General features: G+C 25.0%; 1 protein-coding gene across 6 annotated transcripts in view; it reads left to right on the forward strand.

Moving 5' to 3' along the window:
- Positions 1-541: 541 nt before the first annotated feature.
- The window catches only part of LOC113551438 (protein Malvolio), a 28,758-nt gene continuing 7,113 nt past the window's right edge, over positions 542-22,186 (forward strand). For 3 of the 6 annotated variants that reach the window (XR_003405120.1, XR_003405121.1, XM_026953684.1), the window contains exons 1-4: positions 21,023-21,352; positions 21,430-21,528; positions 21,617-21,739; positions 21,854-22,080. Coding sequence is in view for 1 of the 6 variants with exons in the window: in XM_026953684.1 (XP_026809485.1) it covers positions 21,332-21,352; positions 21,430-21,528; positions 21,617-21,739; positions 21,854-22,080 (470 nt within the window). In the remaining 5 variants the exon portion in view is untranslated. Of the gene's footprint in view, positions 610-20,797; positions 20,991-21,022; positions 21,353-21,429; positions 21,529-21,616; positions 21,740-21,853; positions 22,081-22,186 lie in introns of those variants that run through there. The other 3 variants (XR_003405122.1, XR_003405123.1, XR_003405124.1) reach the window with 3 other exon arrangements.

The following is a 22,186-nucleotide window of genomic DNA, read 5'->3' on the forward strand; positions in this document are numbered from 1 at the left end:
ATATATTATATTATATAGGTAGTAACTATACTAAAAGCATTATATTATCGATGCTTTAGGACGTAAATACTTAACTATGAATTAATTTAAACATAAATGTATTATAATAAAGTAATAATCACTCAATAATATTTCATTAAATAAAAAACTAAACGAGTAACCTAATTTCAAAGTTAAAACGTTCCTACTTATCAATTCTAATATTTAAATATTAAACATTATATTGAAAGCAACCTTTACTATTGTCATCCGCATAACAAATCAGTTATTATGTTGGAGGATGTAATGTGCAACTGTATTGTGTTGCTAACACAAAATAGTGATCGGTTCATGTAGAAGGAACACACGCCGCACGACCTTGCGAGCGTTTCACTAGGTTTGTCGCTGTTACAGCTCACACTAAATCGGTATCATTCAATGTGTTTTTAACGTGTTGTGTACAATACCTGACATAATTTTCAAACAACTTTTATCTTTGAATTTTTTTTTGCTAAAAACTATTTCATTATTGTTATTATTATTATAGTTTTATAATAATGTATAAAAATCTCTAGAATATAGATTTATCGCGAAGAAAATATTAAATTACACATGGATATAAAAATAAAGGTATGTAATTGTGATTGTGGCTATTTACACGTACTTATTATATTAATGCTTTTTAATTTTATGAGCTGTAAGTTAGGAAATAAAAATAAAAATCGTAGATCAGGTATTTAAATATTTATTTATATCAGGTAATATATTCAAAAATTTTAATTGACTACTTAAATATATATATTTAAATATATAAAAATAAATATTATTATTGAACACAAATAGTGTAAAAATCCAATAGCAAATGTTTATTTTCGTTAATAACATCATAAGTCATAAGTTGTAAGATACATATGATTAAAAAATTGATTCAGGATTAACCTATTTTAATTATGATTTTATTTAAGTTTAAAATTATATTATCATAGTGCCCAAAAATATAATGGTTATTTTCAAAAATTAAATTGTTTTCAAATGATTGTTAACGAAAAGTCATATCAATTAGGATTGTTGATTTAAAAACCCATCAATGTAAATGGATACATTTATTAATGGTACACAACTGAAATGCTTATTAGATTCTTGATTGGTTTTAGTTTTTGTTTTATTCCTAACACAGTAACATTGATACATAATTGCATTGATATTAATAATTATTCCGCTTTTTTTATTAGCAATGAAATAAGCAAATAACATTAAGACAGACATTTTTACTGAATTGTGTTGTTAAATATATAGATTTTGGTTATACAAATATAGTGTTTATATGCTTATCAAATTCACATTGTTGTTAAACTCACTATTGAAATAATAATTTGTATTATTATTAACTAAGCTTCCAGGAAATTTAGTATTAGTTTATTTCACACTATGTTTTAATATTTATAATACAATTCAACAACATCTATATAACAATATATTATACTCATAGATAGATTAACAATTTGTTGTTAATTTTAGTTATTTCAATCAAGTTATACTATTAAAAACCAACGAAACCTTTACTATTTTAACTGTTTAAACATTTTAATAAACGATATAAAATTAAAACAATCATAATTAATAACTTATCAGTTATTTAATTTAAGTACAACTTTTAAATGGAATATCTATGATTTTATCTGAATACGTATTATGTAAGTTAATGACATTTTGATGTAACTGTATTATAAAAAAAATGAAAGAAATTGTATAAACTAAAATACAATTAATAATTAATATAAACATACTTGTGACCTTAAATTATTTTATCAGGATTTAAAATTTGAATAACTGTTTATACTTAAAATTATAGAATGATGTTAATTTTTTAGACAAAATTTGATATTTTAATACACGTAAGACTCGTGTACGTAAATATGTGTATGTATTGCATGAAATGTGCATTATTATGATATACGCATCTATAACTAAATCATAAATTATTAATTATCTCTATTTTTAAGTAACTTACAATTACTATAAAATTCTTTAAATATTATTTTCAACTATTCAGAATAATTTTTTGAATTTTATTTTGAATTAATTATTATTTAATTTACATTTACTCATCAATACTACACTATTACTCTCTAATGAGGTAATACAAATGCTTAAACTTTTATTTCCCATTGTTTGGGATATTAGAGTTTTTATTAAGCATAATTTGTTAATCATAAATATGAAATGAGTGAGTATATTGAGTATGATGAATAGATGATTACAAATATAGTACAGTAGTTATTTACAAAGTAATAAAAACTAAAATATATTATGTCAAAAAAATCTATCACTTAAATGTTATAATAAATAACAGTAAATACTAATATCTGAGTAATAGTAGGTATATTACTTATGTTTATAGTTGAAAAATAATTATTGCTTGATAGTTGTAATGTAAATATTATAATAATTTAAAAGTGAATATGATGCCATATTTATTTATCCTACTTTTGGAACTTATAATTATTAAACATAAACTAAAAACACGATTTGTACGTGTACGTACTAAGTACCTATGTTTATATTTATAAAATTATAAACATGCGTATTATTTTTTAGAGAAAAACAATCTGGACTATAATTTAGTTATATAGGTTTCGATTGTTCATCGTCATTCAAAAAAGGTAACTGTAATAAATAGGATTTTAATTTAAATTCAACGATGAATCATTTTAAAAGGAAAAAGATTCTGAACGGAAACAGTGTGTTGATACTACATAGTTTATTTATATTACTATTATTATTTTATTTTTCCATTTATTATAAGAAAGATTATCAAAACATAACATACCTATTGTATACAAAATACAACTATTATTAAAGTAATAATGTATTTATATTACAAATTATTAAAATTAACTTATAAATCAATACTGATAAACAGGTTCTGTAGAGTTATGTGAATAAGTTTGTGGTACAAATATTTATTTATCAATATTTTTCAGGACAAATTACAAGGAACCTTCTATTAAATATTCAAGCTTTTTGAACCTAAATAAAAATATTACACCAATATTTAAAAAAAAAATTCAAAATACTTAAAAAATTTCAAATGCTTATTAGTTTAAAATTGGTCTATATTTGTATTATATATAGAAAATTATGATTTACAACTTCAGTAATAATAAACTATTTTAAGTTTCTAGGATTAATATTTTATAAAAATAATAACTTGCATATTATGTTCTTGATTTTGAAGAATTTTATTAAAATTTGAATTTTGAATATTAATACCTTTATAAAAATAAAAATTGGTCAATGGACTATTGAAATTATTTTACTTACATGATTATTTAATGTATTACATTTTTGAGCATTTTTACTTATGATAAAAAACTATATCAACCTAAATTTAAAGAAAAATTTCGATCTATGAAATGAAAATAAAAATAATTACTAACTAATACTGGTGGCCAACAACCCGAATTTACTTAAAAACCTTTTGATATTTAAGTGTATTTAATTTTATCAATAGGTAGTTGTTAGGCACAGGTTCTATAGACGTGGATCTATGAAAATTTTTGGCCTGATTATTCATTTTGATATTAAATCTTAAATACTCAAGATCAATTTATTTTAATTATTAATCCGACTTAAAAAATAATATAATAATATATTTTAAAATAAAATGTCTACTTTATTTATCTCGAATCTAGAATTACAAATTCGTTACTCGGTAGTGCCAATAACAGGAAATAACCAATATTTCATCCGATAATAATAAATGACAAAATGTTAGGTGAATGAAGATAAAAATTTTTATTACTTTGAGAGAAGTATAGTCTGTTTGATTACTGTTTAAAATAATTAATATTTCTAATAAATTTATAGTTTCTCCTTATAGTCAGTATTTAATTTTTACTACGAAATAATCTATAGTAATTATTGTTATCAATTGTTGATTAATACCTTTTGTAGCTAAATGTAATGTATGTCATATGATAATAATAAATACATATGATATAATAATTAAAATACTTATTTAGTAAAATGAATTAAATTATAATATTATTTAACGTTAAATTTACGTTTTGTATATTTAATTTAAATCTCAATCATAGTTTTTGTATTTTGTATAATAATTACTTATTTACGTGTATAATTAAATATCAGTAAAAACGTCATGAAATTCTTAGATCTGTTATAATTTTCATCTTACAAATTTTACTTGTTTAAATAATAAGTGAATACTAAATGCTAAATAATAATTTAGATAGGTATTATCTTACATTTTGGAACATTTAGAACAATTTAATAAATATTTAAATGAAAAATATCAATCATTCTTTAACGAATTTATTTATTTTGTTGTAATTCAAAATGTAATAATCGTAGACTTGAAACATTTTACTAATATTATGTATATTATTATTGAATATTTTCTATAAATAACGACTTTTTCATAATACTTTAACTAATTTTAAATTAAATACATGGTCACGAATTATTTTTATAAGTGTCTTAAGTCTTGATAATGTATTATAAGATTCCGCATAAGATTTTTCACAGGATTTTAAAAATAAGTTGAATATAAGACCACATTAATTTTTTATGACAGTTTGAAATTCAACATTTGACGATATTAATTAACAAACGTATAATAAAGATTTTTCCTTGAACGATTTTATTAACATTAAAAAATATTAATCGTACAATCTTGATACATTCCACTATTTATAGCTTGAATTATTATTTTCTATACAAAATTACATTTTCAAAATATTTTAAGTAATTTTAAACTATTTATTAGACTTTTAAATTTGAGTTTTAATTCTTTTTTTTCCATAAATATTGCTAACATACTCTACCACTTTTAAAAAATAAATCACTATAATACTCATTAAAATAAACGGTACCTACTGGTTAGCCTGGTATAATAGCTCCGCCATCCATATAACCATAAATACATCGTATACATATAAAATAATGAGTTTATTTATTGATATTAATCTAATAATTCGATGATAGGTATATTCATATAATATTAAAAAAATTAAAATTAATGTGGCGATCAAAATTAAACAATAGTGATCCATTTGACACCGTCTTAAAAGATATAGCAGAATTTTGGGAATCACAGAAACCATAGTTTTTAACATTATAAACATTTTTATACACTTTTTAATTTATTATTGTTTTAAAAGTATTATTATTTCATTTTTTAATTTTAATTTTTTTATATTTTATCAATATATCTATCGTCGAATTATTAGATTAATATCAATAAATAAACTTATTATTTCATATTTATACGATTTATTTATTGTCATATGGATAGCGGGGCTATAACAAACTAGTACCAAATAAACTAAACATATAATCTCCGCTCTCCACTCAGAGTCGTAAATAAATTACTTTAATAGCATTATCAAAAATCATATCATGAAATATACTTAGTGACAGTGGCGTAGCCAAGAGGGAGGGGGCTAAAGGAGCTATAGCCTCCCCCATTAGTCGTATTTTTTATATTGTTTTGAAATATTTAAATTTCAATATGGAAATTGTCGTACAATACGTTAACGGCAAATCAACGATGTTATCAGTATTTTTGTTTTGTTTTGTTTTTGATTTTCAATAATTCAAGGTTAAAAATTTAGCCCCCCCCCCCATAAAAAAATCCTGGCTAGGCCTCTACTTAGTGATCTAAATTGACAAACCGTCTCCACTCAGAATTGTTTTTCGTATAAAATAATTTACCCATTTCATTCAAATTTTGCAAATCTATTACAGTAGTCAGTGACCTACTCAATAACGAAATACCTCAATACTTTTATAAGTTTCTGTACTAACTATTAAGTATACAATACCTTAAATGCATATTATATTTGTAATATTAGAAATTTGGACTTAAGTCCAGGGTGTTTATCAATCACACAGTTGATAATAAAAAACTTATTTGTCAACAACATTTTTTTGGCCCATATATAACATTTATAATAATTGTTCACAGTAATTAAGTGTCATTTTCTTAAAATAATTTAATGTATTGTTTTTATGGTAGGTATAAATCTTCTTATATTTTTATTTCTGTTCACCTATTTTATGTTTTAATAATTATCAGTATGACTTAAATTTATTTACTGTTTAAGTTTTCAGTTAAAACATTTATTTTTCCAAATATTTTAATCACGCAGTTTAATATAATTTATATTTTGATAAATATATAGGTATCATACGCAAATAAAATCTAGAAACTTAAAATGGATACGTAAAATATACTTCTTTTTACCTACTTCATTTGAATTTTTATTACATTTTTGAAAACACATAGTTATTGGAAGAAAACGTTATGATAATTTCAACCACCCTATTTTATTTTAGTTTATCATTTTATTTCGAATAATTAAAATATGTTTACTTAACTAAAACACTATTATAAAAATTTGTCCACATTGACACGAAACTATAAAATAATATAATATGATTGAAGAATTACTTTACTAGATCTAAAACCTAAAATACTTATTACATAAATAAAAATAAAAATGCATCAGTATTCATGTTTATACGACAATATTGTCCCACGTATATCCTAAGATTACTTGTTAGTATGCTAAATTTGTTTTTGCCACATTGCTTATGTGTGTATATGGCAGTTTACCGATTGCGCTTCAAATTACTTTTTTATATAATATATACCAATTGCGCTCAAAACATTTTATAAAACGTGAAAATTTATTAATTTGTTTTAACTATATAATAAATTAATACACTAACCGATTTTTTGTGAGTATTAATACATAATATAATATAAATAAAAATATAATATAAATAAATAAATAATGTTTTTTTTTATAATTAGCAAGTTACATTACTTGCGTAATCAAATTTGCGTAATAATAATAACGTTTCATAAAAATCCCAATACTGTTATAAAATATATTATAACCAGTCAAATTAACCTGCAGTAATCAATTGATCAATAAATACATTTTTAATTTTTAAGAATTTTAGTGTGTAGATTGTTTATGTTAGTGTTGATAGAATTATATTGATGGGACATATCTGAAAGTAAGTAAGCAAATTAAAATACAAGTGAAATTTGTATAGTAACCCTAAAATATAAGGAGCGCGATTGATTCATGTCCGTGTATATATGTAATAAGTTAGATAAGTCAATTACATTAGTAGTAGACAATACAAATCTACAATGTAAACTGTAAACAATAGGGAAGGAATAATATATATATATTTTTTTTATAATATTATTATTTATTATGGATATATAATTTGACACATTTAATGTATTATACGATGGAGCATTGATTTATACCGCATTAATTGGGACCAAGGCGGTGCGGAACTACGGATAATCAAACAATGACTAAAAATATACAATGAACGTGAATTTATTTATTAATATTTATTAATTAAAAATAAAACTGATGCACTGTATGTATAACGTAAGAGTGCAGTATGATAAAATATAATATATATGTAATATGCATTGTTAAAAGTATGTAATATAATTAATTTTTAGTTTAAAATTTAAGAATATAAAATTACAATACATTTTTCCCACAAAAATTTCGCAGGTTAGGTTTCGAATAATCAATGTTTCGCTGTAAACAAAATTATTATAATTATATTTTTTTAACTAAACAGTAAACATCCTTTGTTCAAAAACTAAAAATGTAATTTTCATAGTTATAAAATAATAAAATAATTTGATTTACAATTATCAACTTACCGCATTTTCAAGTGTCCTTTATTGATTTTAATTAAATTTTTACCTTAACTATGTTATGGTCTTATGGACGTCAAAGAAATAAAGATAACAAACCTCAGTCGAAAATCTTCAAAACATCAGTAGGTACTCGACCCGATAGTATTACGTCAATATATTAAACAATAATAATTATAAAATACGTGGTATCAAATGATTATATATTTATATCATTAAAAAAGCTTACTACCTTTGTTTGGATTAAATCATCATCTAATTCTTTTTTATGAACTTACTTAGTCACGTAGTCAAAATATTTCAAATGTATATGTAACCAATGATAGATAAACAATTAATAAATAATAAAACTTACTAATACTACGTGTTTTGGCAGGTTATACAATACGTCATAGAGTTAGGTGCATGCATACAGCGGTTATGTCAAAATTTATGAAAAAAAAATAATCATACTATATCATTTTTAATAAACAGTATCTTGAGTACCTAACCGACTATAACTATTTCAAGTGGAGTATTATGCAAACATAACCAACTAAAATAATCTTAAAAGATAATAAGTAATTACCTAATAAGAAAACGGAGTCAAACAATTAATAAATAATATACAATAATTAATACAGTTATAGGAATTCTGTAACATAATAAATTGCAATAACTAAATATTCAACAAGATCTTACTTGGATTTTACAAACCTAAAAATAGTATATAAACTATATCAGTGGTTTTTAACCTCTTTAATAATGTGGCACTTTCATCTCTTACATTTTCGCGGCACACTAATCCAAATAAAATGTGAAGCATATTTTATATATATACAATATACCTACATAATATACATATAAATATATACTTATAAAACTATTAATAGATTTTTTCGCCACACACCAATTGAAAACCACTGTACTATACATATATACACAATAATACAGTTTACAACCATACGAAAATACAATAAAATTCAAATTATTATCGTATGATTAAGGCGTATTATATGAATGACTGTCTATATATTCCTACGAGGTACATGCGGTGGATAATATTATAATGTGGCTCTTATAAAGGTGACTCTCTGTCTATGACGAGTGTGTGACCGGGAATTGAGCTACAATTAACATTAAAAGATAAGAATATTACCCATGTTTTTATTGATATTATAATTTTAAAGTTTGTTATTTGTAGTATACGGTCTTTCACTTTAAAATGATAATATCAATAAAAGCATGTCGAAGATAATATTCTTATCGTCAAATTTAATAACGTAATTAACTTCAATATTAAAGCTAACAACATAAAATGTGTTCTGCTGAACTCGAATTTGCTATTATGTACGTCAGTAAGACAGAGACAACACATGCGGATATAACATCATCTTAACGCGTGATGTCATGATCATCGAAAAACGGTATAAATGGACCGGAACTCGGAAATGAGCAAGGTTCACAATTCGCAAATATAATCGCTTCGTCTTTCGTCACATTAGGCATACAGACTTCTATTATAGACTTATAATACTATAGTAATAAGTAATAACACCACTTATTACACACTAAACAGATTATAGAGTAATTCTTTTATCAAACAACACTTGTAATTTCAAAATACTTTTTTGAAATAATGAGTGTTGTTTGACATAAAATAATCACTCGGTATTATTAAATTCCATGGCTAATTATCCAAGTACCTGTGTTAAATATACACTCTCAAACACTTCTTATCAATCTAAACTCAACAAATCAAGAATCAGCAACTCCCCAAAATAAGTTATTCTCTCTCAATTTAATCTCAATGCGGCCAATTAGCAACTGTTCTCTAAACTAATTGATTCCGCTATCCCTGGTCTTGATAACCTGTAACGCTGAAAGATACAAATCAATTAATTAGGTTAATACTTGATTCCTGATTTTTTCTGTCGGTTAATCTTGAGTTGTCAAATATTTCATTCGCGTAGTCCATCACGCCGCGTCTGATTCTCGATCAAATCGTTTTCGCCGTCTGCGATTGTGTATTTAAAAACTAATAAATAATGATATGATATTGATGAACAGTGCAACAGCATTCCATAGAAATAATTATTGTTGCAGTATTGTACATTTGTTATAATTTCATCGATTCCATTCCAAAGAAACGCGTCGTACGTTTTCTAAGGATTATTATGCGTATCGTTCGCGCCGTTCGCGGATTGAATAAGTTTACCGTATCACATTTATAAAACAGTGTAGACGGTAACTTTTAACTTTTAAGCCACTATGAAGCTGTCATTATTTTTCGTGTAAGACGTGTGTTTAACACGCAACCATAATATACCAAATATAATTAAAAATATTCAACTATTTCTCCATGTGATTAGGTAATTATTAAATATTTAAATGTCGTTGTTACAATGACTAGTGAAATCATTTTACCTAAAAAATATTATTTAATTTAGTGAATAACAGGAAAATTCAAAATACGGACCATACAATAAATGGTATTGATAATAGAACAGTACTTTAACAGTTATTGTCGGGTTCATCGGATAAATAGAGGCAGTACCATACACGACCGTTGTTTTGGTTTTGTTATTACTGTAATTGCACATAATGTGCAGCGTGTGTATGTACAGTTAGGTTTGTAAAATCCATTTAAAATCTTAGTTAAATAGTCGCATTACAATATTATGCCCTTCGACAATTTTTAGTAGTTTTTCGTTCGCATAGAGGAAAGTTTCACCAAAAGCTATCCAGCAAGTGATTCGAATGGGACGAAAATGCTGCTGGCCTCTGTGGCTTCGTAAACAACACATTTAAGTTCACTGCACGTCTGCACGCATCTTATAACAAACTATAATAGGCACGAATTGCAATACAATTAACTACAGACGAAACTATACATCAAATATCAACATATGATAAATAATTTTAATTAACCATCTTCCAACATACACATTATTGATATTATTATATGTGTGCGTTTTAATGAAATGAAAGTGCTAGTTTTTGTTATTAATAATAACATACGCTGATACGTCACGTATACACCTACATAATCGATTCCCACTCTACACAATTATACCATTGCCGGTTACAATATGTTAGGTAATAAATTAAAATCCAAGAACACCCTTAAAGTGGGAGTGTGACATTAACTCTCAAAATATATGAAAAGTACTTTTAAAAAAGGTACTTATACTTTTATCACTGTACTTATCTTTTAATTGTTGTATGGAATATATAATATATTAAATGAATATAATTCTCTCGAACCTATTTCTTAGTGGATATTAATTGTGGCACGACTATTCTTGTATTGTATTCTTATAAATATTATACCACAACTATTATGTCTATTATTGTAATACAATCAATCAATATTAAATCATTTTAAATTCTAAGCAAAACAATGAAAGTATTGATTTTACAAAGATGTGCTTTTTTTGCCTGTCATCGCTTTTTGGTGTAGTAAAAATGCAATTTTCAACGTTGAGAATGGCTTGTAATATAAAATTAAATTTAGTTGGTACTTTAAAAATGTCCAGTATTTTTTATTATAATCAAAAAAAAAAAAAAAACAAATTATTTAAAAAAAACTGGAATTTTTACTAAACTAGTTTTTCATTAAATTTATTTCTTTATTTTGTTATAATTTAAAAACAAATAACCGCAGAAACTTGGAATTTTCACTAAAAGTGTTTAAATTATCATTTTGTATGTATGGTATAATTTTCAAAATACTTTAGCTTTTTATGCTATTTATAGACAATATGAATTTTTAAATTATATTTTTAGTACTTTACTTTCTTGATTTTTAATTAAGTAAGTATGATTATTGAAATGAAAAAAGTTTGACTTTTCTTCAAAACTATTATAGCTAAAAAGTTGGTGGATAGCTCAAAAGGATTATCAAATAGATATAAAATGTGAGATTATACATTTTCAAAAAAAAAAATATTTAATTTTTCACACTTAAAAAAATAATTATTTTTTGATAGATTTTTATTTAGCGTGGTAGATTACCGAAACTGCAGAACGGATTTTGTTATTTGGAGCCTTTTTAGATTCACATTGGTTAGGAAAAGTGCAGTGAAGATTTTCAGAACTTTATCTTTTATCGTTAACTCACTACAAAGCTATAAAGCTGAAAAACATCAATAAAGCCCAATAAAATGTGTTATACATTTTTTTGAAGCTCTGTAGTGAATGTTAAAAATCTTCACAATACTTCTCCTAGCCAATGTGAATCTAACAAGCCACAAACAACAAAATCCGCTCTCCGGTTTCGGAGATCTATCTCACTAAATGAAAGTAAAAATAAAATACATTATACATACATATTGCATATAATTAATAAATTTCTAAAAATTGAAAATTAAGAAAGTTTACATGCTGATCTCTGACTTGGCAAGCGTTTTTTATTTTTTATAAATGTCGACAATTTTTTTTATAAAATTCTTGAAAATTTAATAATTGATATATCTCTAATAAATTTTTTTTATAGTTACATAAAAGTTATAAAAATACATTAGCACAACTTTTTTTTATATGTTTTTGGAGTTTAAATTTTACAAAATTCGTTAAAATCACAAGAATTTACAAATTAGAAGTACTTATAGAATTAATAAATAAATAAATAAATCTTCAATTTGTATAACTATATGATTAACAGTAATATAAAATGTTATAAATATTTATTACTGTAATAATTAAATATTAATAATACAATAATTGACATTTTTTCGGAAAAAATTTAATTAACCTACTAAAAAACTCTAGTACTAAAAGTAAAATATTTACTTTAATAGCTATATCAAAAATCATATTATGAAAATAAATTTGGTGATACAGGTTGTCGAACGGGTTCCACTCAGAATCGTTTTTCGTATAGGTACAGTAATATACTATTGAATTAAAATTTAACACACCCATTACAATGGCTCACTCAACACCTTATGTCCTAATTATGTATAGCAAAGAGGTATCCACTTTTTTATATTTTGATATTATGTAATAAAAAGAACAGGTACCAATATGTAGTATGTACTTATTATTATACCTATTTAATCAATTTATATAAATTTATAATGTAATTTTTTTTTTCATAAAAATTCATATATTACAAGTTTAAAATAAAATAAATGTGTTATGTACAAATATAATATTATTATATCATAATATATCATATACAAAGAATAAAACAATTGTATATTTTATATTTCCCGTGTACCTATTCATAACTCATTACATGCGTTATTTTTAAATTTATTTAAAGCACTTGCGATTATTTCAATAAATTCTTTAATGTCAACATATTTTTTACACGCATTAACATTAATAGTCGAAAATTCATTTTAAAATCGTTAGCTCTGTAATCTAATTAATATATTTTCGATACGTACTATTCTCAATTGTATACACTCCCAAATTAATGCTTGTCCTCTCAATCGCAGACAATGCTCTATTTAATTTTCATCAATGCATTATAAAATCAAACAAACTTCAACTCTACGAGCAATCTTACTACTCTCTCCTGAATGACCCCTTTTGTTTATTTAAAATTTAACTCCTAACAATTATTATTATTATAAGAGCCTCCGACTCTGTCTTTTTACTAGCCCTAGAATCGAATTCCTTTAGTTTTAAACTATCCCCTCTCGTTTTACTTATAAAATCATATACCTCTAAATTACCTCAACCAATTAAATCGCTCAATTCAACTTAAGTGGATACCTAGTCACTTAGGCATAGTAATGAAGTGACGGAAATGCTAGCCAAATCCACCACCAAACAAAGATTTTACCTCTATCTTACGTCATCACACTACTCACACTTTCAACTTCTAGTGTCTAGTTCAACTACTGGAATAATTTGCCAGCCGATTTTGCTACCAAATACAAAAATATTGTCCGCAACAATAATATACCTAACCAAAAAAACTTTGTTCGACATCATAGGTTTACCAAGATCTGCCTATAAATTTGGTTTAAATTACTCTCCTCTTGCACAATTGCACTATGCACACTACATTTCACCGAAAGTGTTTGCAATATTCAACATATATTTTTTGACTGTCCTTTCTTAGATTCCAAACATCTAATTATGCTTAGTTCCCTTAGTACCCTCAATAACCCTCTTAACCTTTCTCCATCCTCAATTCTAATTCTAAATTTGTCATCAAAAAAATTACCACCTTTATATTGGAAGCTAATTTTGTCATTTAATAATTTTATTGGTTTTTTTTTTCATCAAATTATGTATATTGTCAATAATGGTGTATAACTGTGTAGAATTATATAAGATTATGTGTAAATGTATAATAATTTAATTGTTGAGCTTCAATAGACAATAATTATAGTCTTGTACTAAAAGCTAATTATAATAGTTCAAAGCAGTCTTATAAAAGTGCACGAATACAAGTATAGTTATTTATTTTGAAAATTATAAAATACATATTTGAGAACACGGTAAAAAAAGTTATTTAAATACAAGAACGGATACTTAAAATAAGCATATTCTATAAAGTATTTAGAGTGTTAGACACTTTATTCAAATAATTCAACAGTTTTCAATAACATATGGTTTTACCTTATAATTGAACTGAACTTACTTTTTTAGCATTTGTATGTTAATATATCTAATCAAAAATAGAAAATATATGAACTAGAAGCGACAAAAGTTATAAAACTTAGTATAATTTATTTTAAATAAGTATAAATACAGATATTTTAAGAAAATAGTTAAAATACTTTTTTTAAATATAAAATATATTTTAATACTTTTACTCGTACAGGACTAGTTTTAGATAACATTGGTATATTTATCAAATAGTAAATAGATGAAATTATGATATTTTTCCCCTCTTCTGAGTTCTGACACAAACATAATTGTGAGCTCAGACTGCTTTCACGGTCTGACTGCCATAGTCACGCTAATACTACCCCTCCATTTTTATAATTTTTATACTACATAAAATATTAAAATAACATTAATATATTATATTATAAATTATCTTATAGATATAATTCACAACTACGAAATACAATTTATATTTGCAGTAAATTGCTTAAATTGTGTTAAGCTCTCCAGACTCCAATAATCAGATATAATCCATGACGTACTGCACAGAATTTTCCAAAGGGGTTGGATGATTGTACATCAGTGGACATAATTGTCATTCCTGAACGTATAGTTTGGTTTATTATTAACATCAGTGTGTTTTCAATTTAATTAGAAATACTAATTAGTAATTACGAAACATGTATTTGTTAAATGACAAATACCTCCAAATAACCACGTGAACAACATTATTTTTCGTTGAACAAATAAACTTTCATCAATTTCTACAATCAATAACAAATTATATTATAAAATTATCTTATTAAATAAAATATAATATTATTACATTAGTTTTAATTTACAATATTTTATTGAATGTAAAACAAAAATAAAGTAAATGATAAAAACAATAAGTAGAAGAAAAAATGGCAGTTATAATTATTTTGAGTGCTTAAGACTAGAACCAAATTTAATAACTAATTACATAATTAAAAATCAATTATTTTCTGGTATATTATAATATTGTACTGAAATGGCTAGAGTAATGACCGTCTACAAGGAAAATCCATTTTAATTTTTAACCAATCTCTTGTTGAGTATCATTATCCCTTCACGCGAGTGTGTTAGAGTATGTAACCTAATAGCGCACAACTCCCATATCCTTTTCGCTTGATGTACACAACATGTAGTCGGTCAAGTATTGTTATTTTTTTATAGACTTGTCCGTGTAAGCTGTAAATACTTTGAACTCATTTTTCTTCATATTTCTGTATAACACTGAATAAAATTACTTTTTATTATCTATTACTTTGAAACAATTTTTTTAAGTACCTAACTACATAAATAATACCACTAAGTGGACCATAATAAAATATTCAATCTATACCTATAATAGACCTAAAGAGAAGAGCACGTTTATCTTTAAACTGTCTCTGAAATGTTCAGATAATTGCAAAAACAATTGAATCTACCTACTCAGAATCTCATATAATAGATTATTACAATTTATTGCCGACTTCAGTAATGCAGTTTATTAAATGTTTAAATACATATTTTGTGTGAGTAGTTCAAATGTGTAGAATATAAAAATATTATTGATAAGTGCATCGTAAGTGAACAATTAATTACAAAAAAATTAAAATATTATATTGTGTAATTAAAGGGTAATATTTAAAAAAATGTTTAAACATATTTTTTTATAAGTAGGTGAGGTAGGTACTTTAATATATTTAATAATAACAATTATTTCACTATGATTAGGTATATAAAATATATGCCGTGTACTCCGCCACTCTGGTAATTAGATAAATTATAAATAAAAATATTCAAAGTTATCATTTAACATCTACAAAAGTCGAATTCTGTAGTAATAAAAAACAATATTGTTACTCATATGTAAATAATTAAGTCATAAAACAGTTAATCATAGTATTAAGTTTATCCTGAATATTCAAACATTTATTTATTTAAGGTTTTTGGATTAAAATATTATATTATTAATTATTAATTTTTATTAAACTAAATATTTATCCAATATTTGAATCCCAAATCCCAATAAAAACATAGATTATATTATACCATTTATATAATAATTATATTATTATTTATAGGTAACAGGTAAGTATATTTTCCATTAAGTAGATAAAAAAAGATATTGTTACACACACTTCATCTATAAATAACTAAAACCATAAATAATTATAATTATTAGGTATAAACATTTTTATATTTATTTAATTGCATGAAGAACCACGAAGGTTTTATTTAATAGGTAATATTATAAGCGTATAATTAAAAAATTAAAAAAGTTATATTTTTAATACATAATCTAATTTTTAAACATTTTCAAGCCTCATATTAGTACCTATAGCTATTACCTATAAAACCGCATAAAACTAAAAGAGAACATTATAAAATTAAAACAAAACAAATTACTAAACTAAAGATAATTAATTAAAGGAAATTATGTTAAACTCACTTGTGTGTTGTCAATAATTTATGCTTAAAGATTACAAAAAACATTCTAATGGAAAAATAATATATTTCATATAAAATCATCTAATATCAATAATATGTTACATTTAATTTATTCAATTAACTGCAAAAAAATTATAACGAAGCAGATTACAGGTTAACAATAAAAACATAGAAATTAAACATAATTATTAATTACTTTTAAACGTTTTGACTGCTCCAAGAAAGAGTTACTTTTTTGCTTACATATTTTTTTTAAACAGCATAGTTAAAGAATAAATTAATTTTAAATGTAAAAATAAGATAAAAATTATTGAGATATTTGTCATATTAGTACAATCCTAAACAAACAATTATTTTTTTTCAATTGAATAAATAGTTATAATGATTATCATAAAATAACAGTTAAAAGTTTTTTTTTATAGATTTTACTCTGTTATTTATTTTAAATAGAAACTATTTTATAAATAGCTACCTAGATATAATATTTGGTGATAACAAATTATTTTGTACATTGATATTTTTCCAACGCATATTATATTACAGCGAGTATCTACCATTTATAGTGTTTATAATCAATGTAACATTCAAGTATCTTTATTCTATAGGTAGTCTACAAATAAAATATTATCTTACAAAATCATTAAACAAATTAATTAGCAGAAACAAATAATATTTTACAAGATGTTTATTTTCATAGTTCATTCTATCATTTATTTTAATGGTTATGTATGATTTTATTTTAAACATTTATTATCTCAAATAGTATTGATGATATGATGTGTTTTAAGTTATTTTTCGTTTTAAACCATAACAAAACAATGTTTTTGAAAAAATATATTTTCACAATTTTTGTTACATATTTTTTTTTTTGTACATTTTTGGATGACAAAAGTATTCAAAAAAAAATTTATCCATTACTCTGTTTATTTAAACATTAAATTCTTTTAACTTATATCTAGAATGAAAATAATGAAATTTGATACTACAAAGTACAAATATCGTTTATAGCACGGAACAGTATGAGCACAGACTACAGAGTATCACTAAATAATAACTTGTCTCGTTTGGTTCACCTCGGTATCAAATAGTGTTATATGAATATGATTATTTTAAATATTGAATTATAAATTGAAAAATTGATCAATCATTGTAATCAACATTGTCAACATTCAAACAAAATACTAAGAATAAATATGTTCAGAATTCTAAATTTCTAAATGTATTATTGAAATAACTATAGGTACATTGTACAGTAAATACATCGATAAAACCCAAAATCATTTATTTGATCTAAATAAAATATTTTAATACAAAATTATTTAGTTATTGTATAAATATAATTTAGCATAATTCTTACTTTTAACCTTTGAAATTGTTGCATTTAAATACCAACCTACTTAAGACTTAGGTAGGTAATAAAGATTTTAACCTGATAGTTATTTATATTTGTATTGACCTTAGACTGATTTTAACTTATTAATTAGGTATCTATTGATTAATGATTGACATAGCTATGACTATGATACCTACCTATTAGACACCTAGGTCCTAGAGCCTAGACCATAGACAGTAGTACAGACAGTACAGTACTAAGTACTTACTGACTCGGGACTCCTACTAAGTATAAAAAAATATTTTCTTAAATAAACAATTAATATTTTTCTTATATTATAAAATATTTATTATTTTATATAAATGAAAATTTTTTTGAATAATAGGCAGTTGTAACTTTCGGATGATATTCAAGATATTATAACATACCTATTTATATTGATATTGAATTCTAAATAATTTTAATACAATACACTTGCCTACTGTTCTATTTAATTACGTTTATTTTATCGTTTAATTTCTGTTTATTCAGCTATATAAATATTTCTATATAAACGTTTAACTATACCTACTTTTTAGTTAGTGTTGTTGGTGATCAAAGTCTCGTAGATTAAAGTTGTCTTAGCGTCCTTTGCAAATTGAACCAAATAGTAAAAATGATTCAAACTCCAAGGCCATCCCCTCTCATTATCCATTGCCCTAAGGTCGTACTCAGAAAAAATTTTCCTATATGGTGAATCCTAAATCCCTTCAGGTATGACCTTGCACAGCCCCATCTAATACACACTCGAATATTAGCTATTTTCAGGTTAGGTACCTATAACTCTATAAGTTATAAGTATATAAAATAATAGGTTATACTTATAATTGTGTATACATAACTAAAATTTACAAAAGACGTGTAGATTGCATGTATATTATTTATTTTTATATAATAACATATATAAACATGAACTTATTGAACTTATTATCGAAATGTTCTATTTATTTATAATTATAATGAAATAATGCATCGATAAATTTCTTTAAAATAATGGTCTATTTGATGCGTATATTAATATTGGTCTATGATTTGATGACACGTACAGTTATTTTTTATTTCTATGCGTACAACTACGTATAGGTATAGAAAAACTAAAAACGCGAATGCAGGAAAAGATATTGATGGGAGTTATTGAAAAAATGTTCATTAATATCATACTATTAATTTGTAGGTCAGGTAATTTATTTTTTGTTCATGATATTTCGTCGGGAAAGGGTTTAACACTCAACCACCCATGCGTTCGCGCCTGAGCAAAACCAATTCTGTGCTGTTAGTTTTAATTAATAGAGTATTAGATTGAAATGGCTTATTATCAAACATGAAGTTAAGAACATTATCCGTGTTTGTATGTATTATAATATATACATGTTTAAGCAAGGTATTAGTTATTACTATTATTATGTAAAATAATTAAATTTAAAAATTCTTAAAACTTGTTTAAAAATTAAAATATGAAGAGAATTCAAAGTATAATCATGGATATGATAGATAAAATTCCTAACTTCAAGTTTGATTAAGGTCAATTCACTACTAAAACCACTGACTATATTATTATAGACTTATAGTCTGTATTAAACTAACAACACGAGATTAATTCTGCTGAACGAAGATTTGTTAGGTATGTCTTATGTTGCACGTTTATTAGACGGAGACAACGCGTGTAGGTGTGGCATCCTCTTAAAAGACTCCAATGTAAACTGTAGTCTCAGTAGTTTATTAAACCTATACCAAATGTATACGAGTCTAAAAAGCTTTCTAAGATCCAATATTCGTACCTATATTATATTATACGTATTGTTTAAATCCATACCTATAGTTGGTTAGGTACCTTGAAAATGTTAGCTATTCGTGTTAAAGATACGCAGCACCACTTGATGATTATACTCATGTAGGGAAATTATAGGTACACTTATCCTTTTCAATTACGGACGGTAATTTATTGAAATGCGGTGAATAACGCTTTCTACAGTTTATTATTACACATTTACGCGTAAAAAAGTGAAGTTGAAGTAAAATAAAGTCACAGATAATACCTATAATATATAAATATATACTTGTGAACAACATAGTATAATACGAAAATATGATCACATTAATATTTATTTAAATATTTTATGACAAATTAAAAAAAAAAAAGTGAAACCCGACACGATAAGAATGTAGAATGACGGTGAAAAAAACCCGAACGCTAATTATTGCCATTCTGCCATTGCACGGAAACACGGAAGTACACCCGTAGATTAAAAATAATATAATATATTATACTATATATAGTCTAATAGTCTATTTACATGAATTCATGATATGGTAATATGGTATACATGTAGTTAAGCAATGTCCAATTTGTAAGATTAATGATTATATAACCATATCGTATAATGTCCATTTGAAAGATTACCTACCCCACTTTATTACACGTAATGACATAAAACACACATTACAGCTCAATAGTAATCGAAATGAATAATGTTTAAGTAATTATTATTGTTTAATACCGAGTTTCGCGGTCTCATTACACCGTGCCTGTAATTTATTTAATCTTTGGTACACTCGGACACTTCAGCGGAGAATTTAATTTCTTTTCGACGAGGGCCCCCTGAGGGGACACGTATACAAAACGTCACGATATCAATGGAATTATTTACGCCTCATACACGTGTTAGGTGCGCGCGCACACTGTAAGGTTATGTCTCGAGTGCTGCGACTGGCTTACACACAATGATAGAAATAAGAGTAAATTCAAAAAAAAAAAAATCACGACGTACACTGTACAGAGGGCATTAAGCCAAAGCCATACCTCTGTGCGTGCGATACTGTAGGTAGTATACTACGATACGACATTAAATTTGTGCGGTGGTGGTGTGGCACCGAATGACGGCAATAAAGTGAATTTAATTAGTATAAGTAAATATATATATGTACATTTTTTTTCTTATTATTATTATTATTATTATTATTTGTTCACTATCTTATCTGTCACAATTCGTCAATATAATTGTTGGAGTGGAATCATCATAATAAATTGTAATCGGTCCTTATTGTTGTATCATTTGTCCCCTCTCCGGTTTCGGTCGTTAAAAAAAAATCTTTTAAACATTTTTTTCAACCAGTCCATTGTTTGGTCGTTGAGGTTGTTCGGTTTACTGAGTTTCGGTTGAGAACGGAATATTAGCGTTTTTTTTTTTTTTTATTTACAATTTTCATTTTTCATTTTTTTTTAAACACCGAATGATGACAATATAATCATGTCCGATTACTGTTTAGTGGTGAGAATGACGCCCTGGGGCGATACCCTTGACCATGATTACTAATATATGATATGTATATGGTGTATTTTTTGTAGCCCACAATGGATGAGTCACATCCTGGGCCGACTGAAACCACGGGCCTGTCAAGGAAAGTTGAAAAAGAAGAGAAAGTTCATATCCCTGAATCGAGCACGGTATGTCGCTGAAATAAAATTATTTTTATTATACAATGCAAAATGCTTTATGAATCTAGGTACAATGAATTTTTTTTTTGTTTTATAGACTGGATTTAGTTTTCGAAAACTATGGGCATTTACAGGTCCTGGATTTTTAATGAGTATCGCCTACCTTGATCCAGGCAATATAGAATCAGACTTACAGTCTGGAACGACTGCCAGGTACAAGGTATAATAAACTTTATAAAATCACATAGTAGGTACCTCTAGTATTTGTTCACATTATTCATTTATTTTGAATATTATTATTTATTAATTTTAAGTTTAATTTATTTCATTTTAGTTATTATGGGTGTTAATGAGTGCTACCATTTTGGGTTTGGTAATGCAACGTCTGTCAGCTCGCCTCGGTGTGGTTACCGGTCTTCATTTAGCCGACATGTGTTATCGCCAGTACCGAAAAGCTCCAAGACTATTTGTTTGGCTAATGATGGAAGTTGCTATCATTGGTTCAGATATGCAAGAAGTCATTGGTACTTCAATTGCAATTTATTTACTGAGTAACAAAATGTAAGCATAAAATCGATGAGAAAATTAACTATTATGACATCAGGGAGCCTACTAAATTAATAGTTACTTGTTAGTGAGTAACCTGTGTCATTTTCAGCCCTAAACC

The sequence above is a fragment of the Rhopalosiphum maidis genome, chromosome 2 (genome assembly GCF_003676215.2).
Source record: "Rhopalosiphum maidis isolate BTI-1 chromosome 2, ASM367621v3, whole genome shotgun sequence".
NCBI lineage: Eukaryota > Metazoa > Arthropoda > Insecta > Hemiptera > Aphididae > Rhopalosiphum > Rhopalosiphum maidis.